Below are 16,300 nucleotides of genomic sequence, written 5' to 3' on the forward strand. Positions count from 1 at the left end.
GCAGCAATGTGGCCATTCCCGTGGTGTGGTGTGGTGATGCTGAGGCAGTTCACCCCCTTCTCCTGGTTACACCAAAGCCACTCCCAGCTTGTCTTTGCCGTGTTTTTCCATCTTGAGGGAGCCATTCCCTTGGCAGTTCCCTGGGAAGCTCTGGCATCGGGGGAGGGGGGGGGAGGGGGGATGATCCACCTGCCTGCAGTCAGCCCGACTTCTGTGGGAGAATTCTAGAGCAGACACCAGGATTGACAAGCCTGTTTCCATGGTTCCCAACCACTTCTCTGAAGCCTAGAGGAAGTGAGTGCCTTTGTCAAATTCATTTCTGTTTGTTCACATTTAGCCCAGCGGCAGAATATGTGGAAACCTAAGAGAAAGCCAAGTACAGCTTTGGATGAGCCACATGTAGGTCAGAGGTCAGGACCCCCGGGTAGCGCTTGCTCAGCAAATCTGAGGCCGGGCTCTCAGCACCGGTGGCTCTCTCAGCAACTGTGAGTTATCTCAGTTCCTAGCCTCAAACACATGCAGCAGAGAGTATGTAAGGCTTGCTTTCTTTGGGGAAGAGGTTGGGGAACTTGCTCGGTTGCAACTCACAAGAAGATTCTGTGTTGGCACAGATGACTTATTCCCTGGCCCCGTCCAGTAGTGAACATCAAGCAGGAATTACTGCCACCTGCCACATGCCGCTGTAGGCCCGCTGTAGGCGCGTCAGTGGGCTGCCTGCCTGGAGGTACTTGCTCTCCTTCCCGCAGGTTTCACCAGAGCTTTGAAAATGGGCTTGGACCACGTCATTTTAACTTCACTGCCGAAACCAGGGTGGAGGGCTGGGGTGTGAGCACCACCTAGTGGTAACAAAGTGGAACTAAATTGGCATTTCTTAAGAGTGTGCATGTTTTTCAATTTCCTACAGTCCCCACTATTCCTATGGTGGTGTGGGGGCGGGGGGGGGGGGGAGGTGTTCCCTCTTACAGCCTGTGCACAAAACCAGAGGTATTTACATTACTTCCCTCAGGAGAATGAAATTAAATAATATCTGTAAGCAATAACTAACCCATTCTCCACAGCCATTAGAAGACCCCGGTCTGTCCTTTTAACTTTCTACACAGAATGATCCTAGGCCTCCATCAGGATGGCCCCATGGTCCTTTCCAAAAGGACATTTGCCATTGATTTCCTCATTCTCAGTCTTCCAGGAAGGGATGGCCAGGCCACACTGCCTCCCCCAAGAACCAGCTCTGACCTCCCCTGATGCATCTTCTTATTGCTCTACACAATCCTCTGAAGGTACAGGGATAAACTGCACCATGTTTCTGCAACAGCCACAGGGCAGCTGCATCCCCTGGCTTTGTGGGAGGCCTTATCCTCAGTAGCAGACCCAGCAGCTGTTACCCCTAAGGAACGGGGTGTCCCCGGGTCATACAGAAGGAAAACTCTCAGGTATTTTAAATGTTTCCAGATTGCTACCATGTATTAGAACTTGCAGGAAGATGACATCCATTTCTCAGAAGTGTCTGCCTCCCAACAACACCTCCACACATTACACATCACTCTGGCTGGCAGTTTACCTGATCTCACCATGGTTTTCCCGCTGTTTCTCTGATCTTTTAAGCTCCTTGTAAACTCTATCCCTCCCCCCACCCATTTGGGGCTATATTAGTTACTTTTCACTATGATAAAATGTATGATAGGCTCAAAGGAGATGCTTATAGCAGCTCACAGTTTCAGAGGGAGTGTGGGCCAGCATGGCAGGGAGGCACAGGAAGGGGCGCACTCCTGTCTGGGACAGAGGGAGCCTGAGATGTCTCCTCACAGGAAGCAGAAAGCTTGGGCCAGAAGCAAAAGCAGACATTCCCTGCAAGGCCAATGACTCACTTCTGCTGGGCCACCACCCAAAGGCTCTGTACCCTCTCGGTGTTCAAAAATATACATCTGTGGGGGATGTTTCACATTCAAGCCACAACGAGGACTTTTGTACAGTTAAGCCCATTATTATTTTTTTTCTTTAAATAATCAATAGTTAAAGGCCTACCGACCCACAGCTGTTCCTAGAAAGTACACAAAGGATGCCTGTGCCTCTGTACCAAGACTAGTCAACTGGTCACAGTGACTCCTTTTATAGGAGCTATACCCCCATCTATGGAGAATCTCACAGAGTGCAGGCTCCCTAAAAGCTACGTTCATATATGGCATCGCTTGCCTTCTCTGATGGAAGGGAATTAAATGGTTCTGGTTTAATAAACTCTCCTGGAGTCTCAGATTCTCTTGAGCGACTATGAAGTAATTGTTCCTTCCCCATTGCTAAGACTAATATTGAATTAAGCACTTAATAAAAATTTTTCCATCTTAAATAATTGGTTCTGTTCCATTATTTCATGATAACAATTTGTTAATGCTAGTGATTATGTAAAACAACCGTGAATCTTTCCAGGGGGTGGATTCCATACTATCTAGCTCACATCCTGGGACTGTTTCCTTGATTCCTCAAACCCTTTTCCCATTCTGGCTTGGCGTTTTTATCCAGTTGTACTTGTTGAATTTGATGGCAGAGACAGAGTAACAAGACAATGAAGCAACATTCTTTTTTTTAAACAGCTTGTTAAAAAGAACCTGTTACAAGTAAGCATGACTCCTGCCTCCTGCTCCTTCTCCTTAGACCTTTATGATGACTGGAAGAGCTCCTTGTGAGCTCCTTGTGAGTTGTGTGGGCTGTCTTTGAGATATCGTTTGTCTCTGCACAACTGGAGATTATTAGAATCGCTGGGGACCAAGGCAATGCCCGCATTGTTAGTTACATTCACCATCTCGCTGTAGGTGGTCTGGCACTGTCTGCCAGCCCTGAAGCCTCTGCCTTAGAGTCTCCAGAGGCCTCTGCCTCCATGGGGAATGCCAATCAGAGATCACCATGCTCAGAGAAGCCTTAAAACCATTTCTATGGCTTCCTGCCTCCATAACAGATACACCCTTTGTGGGTCCTATGAGTCATGTGGGCATGAAAAAAGGTCCAAAATAAAAGCCAGACCCGAGTCCTGGAATCAGTTTCATGATGGGTTGAACAACCCCAGAAATTATTTCTGCTTTATGAAATTTGGTTTCCCTATATATGTCAAAAGATTTTACCACTTTGTTTGGTTGTTTGTTTGTTTGCTGTTTTGTTTCCCCCAAATGGGAATTGATCTGAGGTCGTGTTGGGCTGGAAGTTAACTGGTTAAACTTTGTGATAGACGCTCTATTGGTCCCAATAGATAAGACTGAAATCTTGGTTTGTCACTTTTTTCCTTCACTGCTTCTGACCTTTTCTAGCCTCCTTCCTTGACAGAAGGCAGGCCGTGGCACAGGGCATGGGCAGCCAACAGTGCCAGGATCGGCAAACACATTTTGATGCCATTGTATTCACTTGTCTCAAGGTCAGTTTCTATGTGAGATGCTAAGGGGTGTTGATCCCCTCACTTCTGGTGGTGATAGAACGTCTCCCTTGGGAACAAAAGGAGACAATTAAAAGGACAATGTTGAGTGTGTGGAATATCAATTGCTTACATCAAATCTGAGATGTGCAGAAACGTCACTCGTGGTACCTAAAGGATCAGAATTGGAAAGCACCAGCCAAGTTCCTACCTCCCCTTGTAAACCTAAATTCCATGATGTGTCTTGCTTTATAAAGCAGAATCATCTCTCCCAGTCCTCCATCTTGGGGCAGAAACTGAAGGATCACCTTGCTTCTCCTTCCCACCCACAACCACCCAATCTTCACACAACGTGTTCTTTCACTCTCAGTAGTCAGACTACAGAAAGAGTTTGCCCACAGGTGCCTGACATTCCAGTCCTGCCGTGAATGTCCCCATGCCAGCGGTGAGCACCGACAGCACACCATAAAACACTGTATGTGCGTGCACATGTGTAACTGCCTTTCTTTTTTATTTTTTTCACAGTTCATTTATGATGAAAAAGTTTCTTGGTAAGTACCTTTCTGTCCCTTTTAACTGTCCCTTTTTATGATGCAGAACCAAATGCATTGCAGGCTGGAGTTGAGGTTTAGAAAAGACACGGGGCAGCAAGATGGCTCAGCAGGTAAAGGCACTTGCTGCCAGTGCCAACAACCTGGGTTTAATCTCTGGAAACCACGTGATCAAAGGAGAGAACTGAGTCCCACAAGTTGTTCTCTGACCTTCACATCCACACTTGGAGTGTGTGCGTGCGTGCGCGCATACACACACACACACGCACGCGCGCGCGCGCACACACACACACACACACACACACACACACACTAATAAGTAAATCTAATTTAGAAAAGGAAGGAAATGTCATGACAACTTGGAACAAACAGAATTTCTTAGGACCCCGCCCATCCCCCTCAACAAATTATCTTTTACCTAGCTTTTCCCTTGGGCTGGGGCGATGGGATTCATATCTTCATATCTGGATGTCTTTATTGTGGAGGTTGGATGCTATTCCAAGTTTCTGTGTCTTTCTATAGTCAGCCATAGCTGGACCATGGTTGTGGTTTGGCTAATCTTTTTTATAGCAGTCAGCTTTCCATTACTATAACAAAGTAACATAAATGATCAACTTATAAAGAGAAAAAGTTCATTTTTTACCCCAGTTTGAAAGGTTTCAGTCTATGTTCTGCTGGCACATCTGCTGGTAAAAGGGATGTTTGGCAAAGACAAAACCACTCACCCCATGACCATGAAGAAGGGAAAGAGGGGTCCCATTGTTCTTCAAGGGCATACTCCTAATGACCCAAAAACTTCTCACGGGACCCCTACCTCTTCAAGTTTTCACCAATTCCCAATAGCACCAAGCTGGGAACCAGTTCTTTTAACACTCTGGCCATTGGGGAAACATTTTGGATCTGAGCTGTATGTAGCAGGAGATACACCTAGTGCAGTATTCCAAACCCCAGTGACATCTTAGGAGTCAGGATCCAAGCACATCACTGACGGTTATCCCATTAAAGTGCTGCTGAGACTCTAAAAGGAATTTAATGGCTCTGAGTCTGTGGTGATTTAGATAGAAGATGTTGTTCAACTAAACATATTGAGGGTTATTTACACTTTGACCAACTGTCCAAACCCCCATTCTTGAAATGAATTCTGAGCAAGTCCAATATGTTTGAAATGGAAATAGAAATTGGGTGTCCTATGCATTCTTGTTAGTTTTTTTCCCAAATGTTTGATCTGCATAAGTAGAAGGAAATGAAAAACTTCTTAGAAAGGGGAGTGACTCTGTAGCTAGAAACTTCCATGGCATTACCTTGAGTTAGGAATGAGCTAGAAAAAGAGGCAAAGAATTCCTGTGGCTTCACTTTCAGTGAAACATTTTCAGCTTCGTTCTAACCCTTCGTTGGGGGCTGTGTCTCTGTCTAAGAATAGCTCTCCAGCCTCCAGAACTTGGGGGTGGCAAGGACCTACCTCAGTATGAGGACTGTCATTGGGGGGGGGGGGCTATACCAGCACACAGAGATATAATGTTAACTCCCTCAAGACCTCTCTCTCCTTTCCTTAAAAAACAGCTTGTGAAATGTTTGAAAACCCAACTGTTAAAAATGCAGCTTATAATAAAGTACATATATTCTATTTTCTTAAAAGACCCATGCTCTCCATACTGATTCACACACACACACACACACACACACACACACACACACACACACACACACACAAGTCTTTTTAAGTACTAGTGATCAAAAGCCTGAGGAGGTCAGAATGGCTGGGAGCACCCCAGATCCCAGGTCTGCTAAGGGTGCTGATCTAGAAGGCAGCACACTAGGATCACGGCTGATCTCAGCAGCTGTCCACCACTGCTGGAAAGGGCCAGCCCAGGGTGAGGCGCTACCGTCTTGGGGGAGCTCTCACTTGTGCTCACATAGCATTGCATTGCTGCATGAGAACCATGGCAGAGAGAGCTGATTGAAGACATCCTGATAAAAGAGCTTTGGTTGGTACCCTCACAGAACCCTTTAAGATACCTAACATGTCTTAGAGCCAGAAAGGGGAGTTAATTTCCTCTTCGTTCCAAAGGTGCCTTAGTCATTATTCTATTGCTGTGCTGAAACACTATGACCAAGGCTTATAAAAGAAAGCATTGAATTGGGGCTTGCTTATAGTTTCAGAGGCTTTAGTCCATTATCATCGGGGCAGGAATCGTGGTGCCACACAGGTAGATGTGGTAGCTGAGAGTTCTACATCTGGATCTGAAGGCAGAAGGAAAAAAAGAGAGATCCACTGGGCTTCGCTTGGGCTTCTGAACCCATCCCCCTGCCCCACCCCCATCCCCACCCTGTGCCACACTTCCTCCAATAAGGCCACACCTTCTAATCCCTCTCAAGTAGTAACACTCCCCAATGAGCAAGCATTCAAATATATGAGCCTATGGGGGCCCTTCCTAGTCAAACCACCACAAAAAGCTTCTCTCTGTGTCTCTCTCTGTCTCTGTCTCTCACTGTCTGTGTGTGTGTGAGACAGAGAGAGGGGGGGGGGTAGGTAAACTTATGCTGTGATAAAGCCTGAATCCTATCTCAGGAGATTCTAGATTCTGCAAAGAAACAGGCCATAAGTACCTACAGTCTGAGAACTAACAGTCCTGTACATGGAGTCAGGAGTGTGTGGAGTCAAGAGGGCCACAGATGCATGAGTTACAAATGGAATACGACTTGATGCTAGCCCTGGGGGGTGTCTTTGCTTCCAAAGAGCTGAGCCAAGGGCTCCTGGGGCCCAGAGTCCCATCATTCTCAGAGCGCTGGCCTGTTGTGTGATCACTGTTATTGCATGGATGGGCTGACAGAAAGAATTTCTCGGGTGAGTGAGGCCAAGAAATTAAAACCTACACCACTGGCCCTTTGGTACTCTGGGGCTTCCAGAAATCTTAATTCCTCATTTCAGGGGATGCAAAATACATTGAACTCGAAGATGCTTTTTACTGTTTGCTTCTCCTGTCTTCCTACCTACCAAGCATTGATTTTTTTTTTTCTGGATGGGAGTGGGCAGGAGCTGATCTCTCTCTCTGTAAAATCAGACTCTTCAGTGTGCATAGTGAAAACACAGCAGGGTTTTGGTGACCCTCACAAGCTGAGTTCCATCCTTGCTACAGGATAGTCTAGCAGCTCTTAGAGAGGTTAAGACGGGTGATTAACTCACTTCACATCTTCAGAAGAAAACTGATTGCAACTGTGTTGATTTTGAAATAAGAGTGCTCTTTAGGATATGAATATTCCAAATACAAATGCAGAGGTTTCTCAGGATTTGTGAAGAATTAGTTTCAGGACTGCTGAGGCTGCCAGAATATTTTGTTCCAGTCCGTATGTAAAATGTCATGGTATTTACACACCTTCTTTTGTATGCTTTAGACACCTCCAGATCACTAATGCCCAGTGCAATGCAAATGCCGTTTAAATAGCAGCATTGGAGTGTTTCATGTATTGCATGGTGTCACACTAGATTGTTCAGGGAATTGTCTTTGTTTAATTCCATTGCTGTGATAAAATACCCTGACCAAAGCAAACTTTGGGGAGAAATGGGTTTATTTTAGCTTACAGTTCCAGTACAGACTAGCAGGGAAGTCACAGCATCAGAGTCCTAAGATAGTTGGTCACATTACATTTATAATTGGAAGCAGAGAACAATGAATAAATGAAGGCATTCTAGTGTTAAGCTCACTTTCTCCATTCTTATACAGCCCAGGGTCTACTGCCCAGGGGATGATGCCACCCACAGTGGACATCTCTTCTCATAAATCAGATAATCCTTCCCACAGGCCAAACTAGACATCCTTCCCAGGTGATTGTGCATTGTGTCATGGATCCTAAAAGTAACCATGACAGGAACTACATTTGTGTGTGTTCAGTAAGATAGACATTAAAAACTTTTCAACCTGTAGTTGGTTGAGTTACAGATGCAGACAAGCAGGGCTAACTGTATACAAAAGCAAGGTGTCCCTGTTATACCTGAATGAGATGTCTTCACCATTCTTAAAGCCCATTGTGCCATGTGTTCACGTTCAAACAAGAAGTGGGAGCCAGCAATCAGTTGGGAGGCTTTTAGTAGAAGATGATTTTAAAAAACAAAGCAACCATCATGAATCTCAGATGCACCATGCCTGTTTCTGCAGCCCTTCCCCTAACAGTCCTAAAATGGCTCCTGTGGTTCTAGCCATCATGTCTGTGTTGAAGACAAGAGGGAAGAATGAGAGACTGTAATGCCTTTCTGAGACCCTTCCATCTTATGTATCTTTGGTAAGATGATGGCCAGGCCAGGACTGACCATTACAACTTCAGACCAATAGCTACTAATCCTGGGAACTGAAGGTGGGATTTATCTTTCTGGAGGTCATTTATTGCCTTGGTGCAATAGAGTTCTATCCCTGGGCAAGGGATGTAGACAACTTTCTATTAGGTAACATTCCCAAGACACTTAAAACTGAAAACATGAGAGATCCATCTGTTAGGTCATCCTGCAGGACAAAGCCAGTGGGTTCATGGTAACAGGTCAGCCAGGGTCACAGTGTCAGAAGGAAGCTGAAATACGTGTCATGATTCCAAAGGCTGGAGAAGAAACTAAAATATGCAGAGTACAGTGTTTTAGTTTCTTCCTTAGAGTTCCTCAAGTTGTGCCTATGGGAGACAGAAGTAGCTCTGGGAAACTGTTGGAGAAAACCTCTTGCTCCACCTGGGGACCTGTCAGCAAGGAGCTGCAGACAGTGCTGACCTTCAGGTTCTCACTGGCTGGTGGACAGGCAGTGGACATGTTATCAAAGGTCATTTGGAGATGCTCACAGTCACGAAGGAAAGGTGTATGTAGAGAGCACCATGCAGACCCCCTGGTGATCAGCTAGGCAAAGGAACCAAGGAAATGGTGGGAGGTCACAGAGGCTTCAACAACCCGGTGTGTTAGGGTGGAAATGGCTGTGGCAAGCCCACAAAGGAAACCAGCAACGTAGACAGGAATTGAGTCTCTCACCCTTGGGTGATCCTGAGAAATGGCCAACAACCAACTTAAGAAGGGCTTGCTTTGTGGGAAAAAAAAAAAAAGAATGAGAGAGATTGTTAAGTAGAAGTGTTTAGAAAGTACTGGATTTAAGCTGAGCGTCATGTCCACACCTGTTATCCCAGCACTCTGGAGGCTGAGGTAGGAAGGTTGCAAATTTGAGGGCAGTCTGGGATACAACATGAAAAAAAAAGAAATAAAAAGAAAAAAAGAAGGAAGAGAAAGAGAAGAGGTAACTGGCCACTGAATTTGGTTCTTTTCCAGTGATCTTACACTGTGTTTATTAAAATGCACCTTTCTTTAGAATGACTTAACCATGAAGTTCCTTTCACATATATGCCTGCTAAGGAGAGATGCAGTAGGGGTCAGACTAAAGCACCTTCCTGGAGACCAAAACCCAAAACTGTACCTGAACCTGGGACAGTTGGGATGCCCAGCCGCCTCTCACACCCCAAGTGCTTTCTACTTGGATAAATCCATGTTAGTAAAATCAGTCTTAAGGAGGCATGGGAGAACTCTGTGTGGACACAGGGTTTTCATGACCAGTGTCATTTTAGTTAGTCTGTACTGGTTGTATAAGATAATGGTCTTCATTACTACTTTCCCATACATGTATATCACATACTTCTATCACATTTATCCCATTATAATCTGTTGCCCCCTCCTGCCCTCTGTCACCCCTTCCCAACCGTTAGTTTCCCCTCTACTTTTATGTCTTACTTTTCATCTATATTCCACGTATGAGAAAAAAACATGATATTTGTCTTTTTGAGTATGGCTTATTTTTCTTGATATGACCTTTATTCTCATCCATTTTTTTTTGCAAAGAACACAATTATATTCATGTTTATGGCTAAATAATTTGCACATATATATGCATCTACACACACACGTGCATATATATATACATATATATATATATATACTTATGTAGATGCAGCACAATTTCTTTATCTATTCTGCTGGTGGGCAGCCAGCTGGTTTCTATGATGTGCCACAGTAAACATGAGTGTATAGGTGTCTCTGGTGTATCCTGTTGCATCCTAGCCCCTCCCCCAGGCAGAAACCACCATCTTTTCCATTTTGTAAACATAACGGCACAAATCACTATATATCTTTTATATAATAGGCCATACAGTTTCTCTGGGATCAAAGAAAGGCTAAGGGACCTGGAACGTCCTCCTCAGACCTCCCCAGTCCCCTTCTCTCCAAACCAAACATGCTCCTTCAACTAGTTTAATCCTGGAGCTAAACAGGGGTCCAAAAACCAAGTCCCCTGAGCTTCAGCTGGAAGTTACTAAATGAGGAAAATGAAAAAGATTCCCATCCTAAGAGGCAAGGACATTTCCCTTCCTTTCTTGTGGATGTCTCACCTCTTACCCTTTTTTGCTTTGGTTTGGGTTTTCTATTTTTATGATTTTGGGTACAGGGTCCACTCTGTAGCCCAAGCTGACCTAGAACTCACTATGTAGTGCACTTTCATGGATTGTAGGCACAATCCACTGTCCACCATGCCCAGCTCCCTCTCACTCAGTTTTACTCTTCCTAGCACCTTCCCACCCAAGAAGGTTCTGGATCTCTGTCCTGCTCTCCTTGACACTACATGACTCTCTCCTTAACTCTGCTTATCTCTCTGTCTCTCTCTTCTTCCTGTCTCTTTCTGGCCACACTCTTCTGCATCCAACCCCTCCCCAGCTCACACCACTACCACTATCCAGTCCCCAATCGGTTCCTCTGGTGTGTCTGCTCTTAGTAACTAGATCTGAGCAACCCCAGTGAGTAATTAAACCACAGCAGATTTATACAAACACTTGTATGCTTAAGGGTCTGTCACTTTCCATAGCATTTTTTGTGGTAAGAAAATAGCAGAGAGGCATCTTCTCTTCAGGTGAGAAGAAAAGATCCATGCAACATAAAATACTGGCATAGACTAAGAATGCGTGTAACTGGTCTACCTTGCCATCCTGGCCATTGACATCAGATGCCTCCAGTACAGGCTGACATGACTTAGCTGCTGGGCTTGCCTTCTCTGACTCTTCTTTGTCTTGTGCAGGTGGGAATCTCTAGTCCTTGTGCTGATGTACCTCATCTACATCATCATCATGAAGTAAGTAAAACACTTGCCGTGTTGTATAAGGATATAGAAAGAGGAGTCGGGGGAGGGGAAGGCCTGACTCGTCATCAGTGTCCACCACCACACACTCAGTGACTGTCGGGAGGAGTCATTTTGATTAGGAATCATAAAAATGACCCTTCAACTCATATTTGATGATAAAATCAACACTTCCATATTTCATTCAAGAACCCGTCTCTCTCTTTAGGATCTGGCAGCTGTGCTTTTAGCTTTTATTAGAATGAAGGTAAAAACCCAACAAGTTGTACTGGGTGTGGGGAGATGGAATGAGAGCTAACTAAGTGCCTGAAATCATGTAGACTTCCATTACTCCAGATGTATCAGTCATCTGTTGCCGTGTAACAAGTTGTCCCAGAACTTAATGGTGTAAAAACCACAAATATGTATTATCTGAGAATTAGAAATCCCAGAGCAGCTTCACTGGGAGGATCCTGACTCGGAGTCTCTCATGAGATTCCAGGTTGGACTTTGACTAGGGCTGAAGCCATGAAGTTGACTGAGGCTGGTTGACTCTTCCTTGGAGATGGCCCACTCACATGGCTGAGAAGCTGATGCTGGCTGTTGGCTGAAGGACTCAGTTCCTCACTACATGACTGCTTGAGTGGCTCCCTATAGAGCTAGTGATTCCAGAGAGCAGGGTATCCTGCCTTCTCTAATCCCTGCTCAGACATGCACATCATCACTCTGCCATGTCCTATTTATAAGACTTGAGTCACTGAGGGTAGCTCTTGCTCAGGACTGTACTTCAGCTATGGAAGAATAGAGAAGCCAATAATTTCCCATGCTCTCTCCTCTCCTGAAGGTCAAGGCAGCTTACTTTTTTTTTTTTATTTAATCAAGAATGATAGTCCTGCTTGCTGTTCTCTAAGTAAAATGAAATCACATTTTTTTTTAACTGGCTGCTTCAGGTCATCATATGGTGTTGCTGAGATGAGAAGCTTGTAAATAGAGCAGAGCTGTAGATCCCATTCCCCTGGAGTGGTCTCTAACTCAGCCATCCCCTCCATTTCCCCAGCGGAGAACACCTCTAGGGGAAGGAGACTAGAAAACTCTCGGCACTTGTCAGTTTGGATACGCCAGACAGCAGTCTAGAATGGACACAGTATTTTTTTTTTTTATGAGATGTAGGAAAGAGGTAATTTGCACCACCAGAGCGTGAGAGACCAGCTAGGAGAAATTAACCAGTTTGGACAAAGCCAAGCATCACATAAGCAGCAAAATCAGGTGCTGGCCTGACTGGTGTCCAGGGTGTGCCGTAAGTGGCTCACTGTCTGTCTATTCAATATGGCGTCCAGCATTTACTGGAGGAGCTGCCCAGTAGTCAGATCTGGATCCTCTCATCAGGCTTGACATTTCTAGAGTAGGACCTCCATATCCTGGCTTGGAATTGCTACAAAGAAACGGATGAGGGAGCTAGAAGTCACACACCATGTAACTAATTCCCTTCCACTGTAAATACTAATCCCCTGATCTCCCAGTAAGACCATAGCTGACCCAAAAGTCTTTCCAAAGCTTATGGCCTCCAAAGATAAAGCCTTAAGGTGGAACAGCCATCTTACTTTTCCTGGCTTCAAATGGCAAAACTGTCTGGAGTCAGTGCTACAGTGGGGCTGTCGTCAAAGATTCTCACTGCTTCCTTCCACAATCTCTATCTAATTATTTCACCTTCTTTAAAAACTGTTTTGGAAGCTCTAAGTTTGGGTTGCTAGGGTCAAGAATCCTCTTCTTTTTGAGAAGCTGATCCTGGGATGATCCCTGCAGTATTTCTTCTGTGCTGAGCATTTGGGTTCTCCAATACTGGTTTTGATGGTTGCGTGTACCATCATGAATTTAATGGAGGCTTTGCAAAATGAGGTGGTCTTCAAACATAGATGGGATCTAAAAGAAAGGGGAGTTGAGGAATTTTGCTAGCAGGCTTTCTACAGCCACTACAGCCTTTGACCTGGTCACCATAAAGCCCACAAGTTGCAGGTCAGACATGTAGGCATTAAGGTAAGAAGCGAACCTCTAGCCCAAGTCACACCACATAGAGCAGCTAGGGAGGTTCATTTCTGCTGAGGCCTCAGCTTTCCCACCATTCCAGATGTTCAAACCAGCAGGACACAAATAAAACGGCGAATAACAGCTCCTGCTCTCACAGAATTCTCTGCATAATTCCATCCCAAGTTCTAAATTGAAATCTCTGCTCTTTAGCCGTCCCTCTCTGCAATCAGAGGCTCTGATCATTGGGTTTTATAAAATCTGATTTATAAAATTGCATGCTTCACAATAAAATAGCCTCAGGGTGCAAGCACAAAATTTAAAACATTCAATTAAAAATATAAAACAGAGCCACAGCCATGGGAGGAGGGAAAAAAATCACAACAGCATATATTAGACTCTTCAGCTGCCTCCTAAGTAGATAGCTTTCAAATGACTTTAAACATTCTGCTTGAAAATTCAAAAACCATTTTTGACTGGCCAGATAGGTAGAAACGTTCCAGCCTACGTGGCACATGCAGCTTTGGCAAAGGCCGACCTTTATTGACCCTGGTCACTTCTCTGGGATGAATTTTGTAGGTGAGGCCATACGGTCTTGTAGGTAAGAGTTAAGCGCTTCCCATTCATCCCTAGGAGCAGCTCTTACCAGCCACTGGGTAGCCTTGGGAATGTGGCTAAATTATTCAGCCATTTTAATCTTGGTTTCCTCCTCTGCAAAATAAAATGAATAATAGTTTCTACTTCAGTGGGTTCTTTATCAGGACAGAATACAACCAGTTAGTTATCAGTGTAATATCTGGTTTCAAGAAAGCCATCACTGAATGCTAAATTTTTTAAAAGCCTTCATGCATGGTGCTGTTATCCTGTTATTAAAACACTAAAAGCATTAATAAGCTATTATCCTTTGAGAGCAAACCCTTGTGCGAGTTGGTATCTTTGTGGGAAAAATAGTTTCTGACTTAAGAAGGCACAAACACTGCTTCTGGCTAGATGTGGTGGAGTCGGTTTTAATTCCAGCACTTCTGAAGCAGGAGGGTTGCAAGCCCAGAGTAGTGTGCTCTATATGGAACATTCCAGATTACCCTCAGAATATACAGTGAGACCTTGAAAAAAAGCCACTAAGCCACTGCTTGTCTCCCTGTCATAGGGAAAGGTAGTCATACTGAACCTAGAAAGCCTTTCTATCAGGTGAATTTTGAATATAAGCAAAAGTCGACAGAATGACAAGCCTCACGTGTTCACCTTCGGCCCCCAAGCCATCAGCCCAACCTTGCTCCATGTGGCTCTGTTTTCCTCCCTCCATATCATTATTGTACCTAACACGAATGCTAATTCCTCAATATCCCAAACGCTCACTCAGTATTTCAACTTCCATAAGTGTCAATCGGTCCTGTTTCTCAGTTTTCTTTGGGTCTCATAAATATCATAAATGTTTTTCAAGTCAGAATCCAAATGAATGATGTTCAAAATTATTATCATTGGGAGAAGCATACCTTGGAGCGCTTTCTGCCTATAACCATTACCCTGGACTGTGTGTGTGTGTGTGTGTGTGTGTGTGTGTGTGTGTGTGTCCTTGCAATTTATTCTTAGGCAGAGTTTAGTAGTTAGTCTGCAGAGCTGCCCATGGTTTGGAATTTGTTACTGCATTCCAATACCATGACATAGCAAAGCCAGTTCCTTTGCTCTCTGTGTATCCTGTATGCCCACATTTGATTTGAGTCAGGCTGAACTGTGTCGACATGAGTTATACCATCAGGAAGCACGTCTAGGTCACCTTTTTCTCTGTGGTGGTGGTGGTCATTGATGCTTGACATCTGGAGCTGTTATTTCACAAAGGTTACAATATAGTGGCATTCTGATTCTATCCCACTTAGGAATCCCGAGAATCTAGGATTGATTGTCTTGGTCCCTTTTCAGAGCCCTCATCCATCACTTTTGATTGGTTCCCTGTTTTCCCTTGTGCCAAAATTGAACAGTCACAGGCTTCAAAGAATTCAGGAAGGGATTCATGGGAGAGAAGGTTCAAACACAGAGCATCCTCACCCATTCCCATCACACCACACCCTATCTCTACCAGGTAGTTATGAAGTTCCCACAGTTAATGCTCCCACAGAGGCACTGACTGAAAAGCCGGGCACAAGAATACAGCAGGAGGAGACTGTAAGGGGCCTCCTGTCTTGGAGCAAAAGGAATGAGGGGCAGAATGAAACAGGCTTCTAGCCCAGCCTGAGTTCCAGTGGGAGGCTGGAAGTCAAGCTGGGTGGAGGTGCAGCTTCAGTAGGTAATACCATAGCCAAGGAGCATTAAGATCTTTGAGTGAGAGAAAGTGCAATAGTGGCCCAAGGTGCTCTGGAATCCCTGTCTCTGCCTTTGCCATTGGGATTTTGAGAATTCCTCTGGGAAACTTCAGAGGAAAGGGACCAGAACGTTTTCCTGCCCAAGCCATTCTAGGAACCTTCAAATACTGCTTCCCTTCCATGCTAGTCTATTAGAGCATGTCTAAAGCACTGCTTGGTGTTTTGCCTCACCATCACTCCAGAGCACTGGAGCCCAGAACGTTATCATAAAGCCACACACCAACTGGACCTGAAGCGAGGGCACACAGTAACAGCGATTCTAGCAAAAAAAAATCTCTGACTGGGGGAAACCAAAGTCGGTCTAGATAACCAGGCAGCTGTAGCATGCAGACTGTGAGGTTCAGGCATGGGGCCTCACCAGCTGTATCCAGATGGGAAGATCTCAGAGAGGATGCTGTGGAGTCAGTAAAAGGAGAGCACAGGCACTGATAGATTCTCTCTGCTTATGCTTGCTCAGATACAACGCGTGCATACATCAGTGCTTCGAAAGGAGGACGAAGGGTGCTGGGAACATGGTCAATGGATTGGCCAACAATGCAGAAATCGATGACAGCAGCAACTGTGACGCAACTGTGGTGCTACTTAAGAAAGGTAAATAGCAGATCCTGAGTCCAGGATGGATGCCGCGGTTTGTCTGTCTGCCGAGCATACATCAACAGCCAGGCATTCCAACTGGCCCTGAGAAAACAGAGAAGAGTCTGCTCTCCTGCCATACCTGGGTCCATTCAAATCCCCAGGGAACCCGTTCTATGAAGGTTATATGGGAACACGGGGCCAGCAGAACCAGGAGAGAAGACCATGGATTTTGAGGTAGTGGATTAAGAGTGTGTGACCATGAAAAGTTCCCTAACCTCG

The 16,300-nt window shown here is 45.0% G+C and overlaps 1 protein-coding gene across 1 annotated transcript in view; it reads left to right on the forward strand.

The window, feature by feature from the left end:
- The window catches only part of Slc24a3 (solute carrier family 24 member 3), a 488,609-nt gene that overhangs the window by 433,108 nt on the left and 39,201 nt on the right, over positions 1-16,300 (forward strand). The window contains exons 8-10 of the mRNA XM_052722879.1: positions 3,920-3,945; positions 11,028-11,081; positions 15,903-16,036. Of these exons, the coding sequence (XP_052578839.1) occupies positions 3,920-3,945; positions 11,028-11,081; positions 15,903-16,036 (214 nt within the window). The remainder of the gene's footprint in view (positions 1-3,919; positions 3,946-11,027; positions 11,082-15,902; positions 16,037-16,300) is intronic.

The sequence above is a fragment of the Peromyscus californicus genome, unplaced genomic scaffold, assembly GCF_007827085.1.
Source record: "Peromyscus californicus insignis strain IS unplaced genomic scaffold, ASM782708v3 Scaffold_7__1_contigs__length_154581171, whole genome shotgun sequence".
NCBI classification, from domain to species: Eukaryota; Metazoa; Chordata; class Mammalia; order Rodentia; family Cricetidae; genus Peromyscus; species Peromyscus californicus.